The 6,367-nt window shown below is 55.0% G+C and overlaps 1 protein-coding gene across 1 annotated transcript in view; it reads right to left on the reverse strand.

The window, feature by feature from the left end:
- Window positions 1-6,367, reverse strand: part of SLC26A11 (solute carrier family 26 member 11) — a 20,348-nt gene that overhangs the window by 2,692 nt on the left and 11,289 nt on the right. Inside the window, exons 8-14 of the mRNA XM_003786557.3 lie at window positions 4,824-4,899; window positions 4,302-4,362; window positions 3,459-3,514; window positions 3,078-3,218; window positions 1,896-2,023; window positions 1,551-1,650; window positions 1,049-1,182 (exon numbers count right to left, since the gene is read on the reverse strand). Coding sequence (XP_003786605.1) covers window positions 1,049-1,182; window positions 1,551-1,650; window positions 1,896-2,023; window positions 3,078-3,218; window positions 3,459-3,514; window positions 4,302-4,362; window positions 4,824-4,899 — 696 coding nt within the window. The remainder of the gene's footprint in view (window positions 1-1,048; window positions 1,183-1,550; window positions 1,651-1,895; window positions 2,024-3,077; window positions 3,219-3,458; window positions 3,515-4,301; window positions 4,363-4,823; window positions 4,900-6,367) is intronic.

Consider the following 6,367-nt stretch of genomic DNA (forward strand, 5'->3'; position numbering starts at 1 on the left):
ACATGGGGCTGGTGCCCTACCCACTGAGCCACAGGCACCACCCAAGAGGAGCCTTTTTAAATGAATCGTCTCCAAAGACCATGAAGACCCAAGCACTGATAGCTAGAGGCAGAGCACTGGAGCCAAACGCCCAGAGGCAGAAGCCTAGCCTGCCTCCTCACTGTGGGACCCAGGGCAGGTCAACTCAGCCTCTCTTGGCCTCACTGACTAATTCTGGACAGGGGACCAGCAAAGTGTCGACCTCACAGGCTGGTCTAAGTGAATAAACCCCAAGGCTCGCTGTGCTGACCCTGGTGTTGGTGGGTTCGCCTGGTGTCCTGTTTCACACGTGGCTAGTTTGCAAACATCTCTTCCACTCTGGGGCACATGCCTATGTCCCCCACATGCCACCATGCAGGATGTGGCAGGGAGGACACTCAACCACGATAACAGGTAGCAACTCTCCTCCACTGCTAACCCTGGCCCGTCCTGCAGGATATCAGCCCTGCACTGTCAGGACACTCCCCAATGAGGCTCAGCCGTGTCTCACTTTAACATGTGAGGAAAGTGTCACAGTCCAACAGCACAGGCCCCAGGCTATTGAGAGCTAAAGGGACTGATTTACAAACCCCATCTGTACTGTCACCTGCTGCCCTGGACAGGACAGCCTGCACACACCTGTCTCAGCCTCTGAAGCCTGGACCACACGCGTCTGCACACAATCCTACACGCACGTGTATTTGTTGCTTCCTAAACAGAGACCTGCTCTCATCCTCACTCATCCCCAGCACTGAGTACTATGTGGCAGAGGGTGTGGATTGGCATCAACCACCAGGAAATGAGGCCACACAATCTAACCCCTCGAGGACAGGGAGGTCGCCACTTCCCACTTAACAGGGCAGGGTGGCAGGAGAAAGCGGACAGGTGCTGGGCAGATTGGAGACAGAGCCAGAGCCAGCCAAGGGGCTGGACCGTCCATGCTTGGGAAGCATCACAGCCCAGAATGTGGGGCTGCTGGGAAGGCCATACAGCGGCCACTGACCCTAGAGGCAGCCCCAGGCTGGCTTACCTGTAGGCCGACAAAGACCAGGCTGGCACCCTGCTTGTGGAAATCCTGCAGGAGATCGCTGAGCCCCAGCACCACAGTGTAGTCGATGCTGCAGACGTGGGTGCACTCCAGGACCACGCAGCGCGGGGGGGACACTGGGGAGACAGACTCAAGCTAGTCACACTGGGCAAAAGCAGCCAAAGCACAGGCCAGACGCGGAGCAAGGCCAGACGTGGAGCAAGGCCAGCATGTGCTGCCCAGACAACTGCAGTTTGGGTCAACCACTGCTTCTTTCCCAGGACAAGAGGCCCCTGGGATCCCCATTGGCACCCCAGAAGGAGAAAAACAAGACCTCAGGGGCAATAAAGGAGAAATGTGTAGGGAACTGCTGGCCGGCCTGCAGCAGAGCACAGAGCAGGTGCTAGGCCAGGTGACCACAGGAGACACTGTGTGCACTCAGTTGCCCAAGTCCTCCTGGCCAGGTGCAGAGGGCAGGGCAGGGAGCTTGGGCGACCCCAGGTACCTTCCAGGGCCCGGCTCAGGATGGCCTCCCGCAGAGACTCAACTGCAGGGAAGTGCAGGCCGCTGGCCAGCTGCAGGACAATAACTGGCCCCTCGGACACCTAGAGGAGCAAGCAACTGTCAGACACAGGTCCAACACGGTAGCCTGTCCCAAGCATGGCCCGTCCCAGGCAGGAAGCCCCAATCCAGGCCCAGTGCACTGGAGGGGAAGGAGAGTGAAGAGCTGGCAGGAGCCTCTCCCCACCCGGGCTGGGGACAGAGTGGCGAGCTCTGTGGTTTGTACCAGAGAGTGTGCCTGCCTGCCAGCAGCGCCCACAACCACAATCACTCCCCCAGCCCCAGGTACCTGGGTCCCAGGCCTGGCTACATCGTGCAGAAGCAGGAACAAGGACACCAGCGCCCCGGCCAGGATGCCATACTGCACCTCCCAGAAGCACAGGAGGAATGTCACACACAGGGGCAGCAAGTCCAGCCCTAGGGGAAGGTCTATCTGAGGCGAGGCCCCCACTCAGCCCTGCCAACCACCCCTCAAGATCTCCCACACTGATGAGATCACTTATGGAGTTGAAGTGGCCCCCTAGGGAACTGGTTCTGAGGATTCAAGGATGGCAGCTGGCATTGAGCCATGTGGCATGGAAGGGGACTGTGGCTCAAATTCACATGCACTCAGAGGAGAAAATCCTCTCCCTGCCTTGCTGAGCCACAGTTAAGACCTGCTGGGCCAGGATCCCAGGCTCCAGCCTCTGGGGTCAGCAGGGGACTTGATGGGACAGAGGGACTGGGCACAGAGCTGGCTGAGAAGTGGGGTGTGGTCATGTGAACCCTAGGGACCCAAAGATAGGTGTCTGGCCCCAAAAGAGGTGGTCAGCTTGGGGGTCAGCCCTGGGTGGGGTACAACCGACACAGGTGACTCAGACATCCCTACCTGCCCTGAACCTTGGTTTCCATGGGTGGCATGTGCTAACTCTACGAGGGCACCTCAGTGTTCCACAGCTGTTCTACAAAGCAGGTGCGGTAATGTGCTGAGGACCCACGTGCAACAGGCTGGTGGCAACATGGGTCCTCTCACCTGGCAACTGGCTGTAGCTGACCAAAAAACGCAAGATAAGCTACATAAGCCCTTTCGAAGCTTTTTTGATAAATATAAGAAAATGCAGATTTGTTACAATAAAGGGACTGCTGGTTTGGGAAGCCCTGGGGCACCGTGACCAGCAGGGCAAAGTCATGCTGGACCCAGGAGGCTCCCTGGGAGGCCCCTCTCATCTGGGCTGGCCAGAGGCAGGTGGGGTGGATACAGAAGAGGACACCCCACACCAGAGCAAGGTCAGGTGGTATGCTGGACCCTGCAGGCCAGAGCAGCACAGCAGCCCTTCAGGGAAGAGTCCAGCTGGTCCCAGCAGCCTCAAACCCCCAGCCCTCTTTATCTGCCATCCCTAGGAACACCAACTTCCCAGCTCCAGCCCCTGCAAGAGCACCAAGGACACCCCCGAATTCATAGCCGCTCCACACCAGGGCAGGACATACATACTCTTAACACGCCAGAGCGTCCTGAAGATCTTGGTGTCAAACAGCGGGGCCACCGCCATAATGATGACTGCAGCCAGCGCAGCCTTTGGGATGTAGTGAAACTGGGAGGTCAGGTAGGCCAATGACAACAGCACCAGTGCTCCTGTGGGACACGGGGCACCAGGTGACCTGCAGGCCTGAGTCCTGCCCAGCAAGCACCCTCCTGCTCAGAGGAGCACCACCTGTGCCAGTTGGAGGGCATGAATGGCACAGCCTCCCGTCCTGACAGCCCCAGGGGACGTGGTCTGCAAGCCAAAGCAGACTCAGTGGTACCCTAAGCACAGCAGTCTCTAGCTGTTGGCCCCTCTCACAGTGTGGGTACAAGGGAGAAGTGGGGGCTCACCTGTCACCAGCCCCCCTGCTGGGGTGCACACCCCGGACTGGGCATTCACTGCTGTCCTGGAAGATAATGAGAGTGAATGACTGGGGGTCGGGCAAGGAAAAAGGGGCCTCTACCTGTGTGGCCAAGATCTGGGAATCAGGAGTCTGAAGTCTGGAGGGGGGCTGAGGCCAGGTGACTCAGGGCACAGCCACAGACAACTGTGCCATGGGTAAGACGCCAGCCATGGGCCCCAGGTGCCTGGGCCCCTGCATCTTGCTGAGTTGTGCAGAGTGTTGAGATGATCATGATAGACCACCGGGGGCAGAAGTCCCATTGGGCCATCCTGTTTTGTTTTGGGGCAATATATATCATCTTTCATTGACTCTAAGGAGAACACAAATCAGAAGGTGCAAGTCCTTTGAGATTTCCACTTGCTTTGTCTTCGTGCCCCATCTGGACGGGGGCAGGGGGTTAATACCGGTTCTTCTCCTTTAAGACATAGGTCACCCCCACCCTGCCATCCTGACTCAGGAGGGCCCTGGGTCTGGACCCCTCTTCAGCGCACAGCAACCCTCCTTCCCGTGTAGGTACCAGCACTGAGAGCTGGGAGTGCTACATCACACCAGGAGCCCCCTAGTCCTGGACTGCAGTACTGGCTATAGGGGCACAGGAGCTGGAGGCCTGGAGAGGACAGCAGCCTCCCCAGTCAACAGCAGACACAGGGATGATGCTGTCAGGAGGACAGGAAGATCCCCAACCAAGGTAGGAGCAAAATGGGACGGAACATGGGCAAAGAGCCTGGCCAGGTGAAAGTGGGTGCGTTGTAGCCCTCCCTGAGGCACAGACGAGGGCACAGTCACTCACCGTCCAAAGCTGCCTGTGACGGGGTAGGATGAGACAAGGGAGCCCAGCACGTTGGTGAGGCCTGGAAGGAAGCAGACAGGGTTTGTCAGGAGGGGAAGGAGCACAGATAGAGGGAGAAGAGACACGGGGGCAGAGGTGGAGGAATACCCTTGCACGGGGGCCCAAACTTGGGGTTCACTCTTTCAGGGAAGGAAGAAACTAAGCTGTGACTTTGCCTGGCCATAAGCCCTAGCCCCACAAACTCCCACCCTGAGAAGGAACTGTCAAGGTGCTCCTTGGCACAGGGCCCGGTGCACAGCATGTGCTCGGTAATGGACAGAATGAACACCCCCTGGCAGCTTCCCGTTTCCAGAGATTAAACCAAACCACGTGGAGCTGTGGGAATGAGTCCACGCCCACATTCCTAAAGGGCCCCAGTGGGACCCCTGCCCCCGGCAGTCTACCATGATCAACACAACACTCTGCACAACCCAGGGAGATGCAGAGGCCCAGACCCCCGGGGACCCACGGCTGGCATCTTACCGATGGCTAGCAGCTCCTGGTTCGCGTCGATGCGGTAATTATTCTCAGACGCTAAAGAGAACAAATGGTAAACGCACTGTTAAGCAGTATCAGTAGCCACAGGAAGTGCTCATGAAGGGAGAAACAGGTGCTTTCATAAGCAGCATGAAGGTTTGCAAATACAGATCCAGACGCACACACGCATGTGTACACCACCGCGTGGGGGGGGCTCACAAAAGCTGGAAAGAGGCACAGCAGTTAACTGGGTAAGTAAAAGAGATTACCGGTGATCTGTCCCTTCTTTTTTCTTTTTTTTGTGTTCTGTCCCTTCTTTTTTTTTTTAGACAGGGTCTCACTCTGTCACCAGGCTACAGAGCTATGGCATCATCATAGCTCACAGCAACCTCAAACTCCTAGGCTCCAGGATCCTCCTTCCTCAGCCTCCTGAGTAGCTGGCGCTACAGGTGCCTGCCACAAGGCCCAGCTGGTTTTTCTATTTTTAGTGGGGATGGGGTGTCCCTCTTGCTAAGGCTGGTCTTAAACTTCTGAGCTCAAGGGATCCACTCGCCTGGGCCTCCCAGAGCCTGGGATTACAGGTGTGAGCCACCACACTCGGCCTGATCTGTCCCTCCTTTACTCATCTCTGCACTTTCAACTTCTTCAACAACAAATTATAGTTATTTCTTTTACAATAAGAGAAAAATGTTTAAAACTAGAAACCTCTCTGATTACAACCTGCAATGACTAGAAAATATAGACGTGTCTGTCTCCGAAAGGAGTGGAGAAGAGATTTCAGGAGAAGCTACAGGAGCATGAACCTGGCAGACTGTCAGTATTTTAGGCTTTGCAGGCCCAGTGTCTGTTGTGGCCGCGCAGCACAAGAGCAGCCACAGGTAATGAGCTCCCAAAGGAGAATGCTGTGTTCCAACTCTGTGAACACTGAAATTTGAACTGCACATCCAATTCATATGTACAAGTTATTATTATTCTTTTGACTTTTTCCAACCATTTAAAAACATGAGAGTTATTCTGAGGTCAATGGCCACACAAAATAAGCAGCAGGCCGTGGTTTAAGAGGTTCACAAATCAGACCAGAACGCCAGGCAACTTCAGAAGAAACAGAATGTTTTCTGTTCCCACTACTCAGGAGGCTAAGGCAGGAGGATCTTTTGACCCCAGGAGTTCAAGTCTAGCCTAAGCAACATATCAAGATCCTGTCTTTAAAAACAAAAACAGAAAAGGAAAGGAAAGAAATGGACAGAATGTTTTCTAAGTAACCAATGAGTATAAACTGTAAGCTATGGAAACAGAGAAACACCTACATTTCTTTCTGCAACAGAAATACATGCTCAGAAAAGCAAAAACTGAGCAAAGAAGACACAAGCTATATATGGAACAAACAGTAGTATGATTTAGAGCAATTGCCAGAATTATCAAAGAGAAAACCCTCCTGGTGGCACCCGTAGCTCAGTGGGTAGGGCACTGACCACATACACTCAGGTAGGCAGGTTCGAATCTAGCCCAGGCCTACTAAACAATGACAACTGCAACAAAAAAGAAATAGC

Source organism: Otolemur garnettii, unplaced genomic scaffold, assembly GCF_000181295.1.
Source record: "Otolemur garnettii isolate 467f Iridium unplaced genomic scaffold, OtoGar3 scaffold00018, whole genome shotgun sequence".
NCBI lineage: Eukaryota > Metazoa > Chordata > Mammalia > Primates > Galagidae > Otolemur > Otolemur garnettii.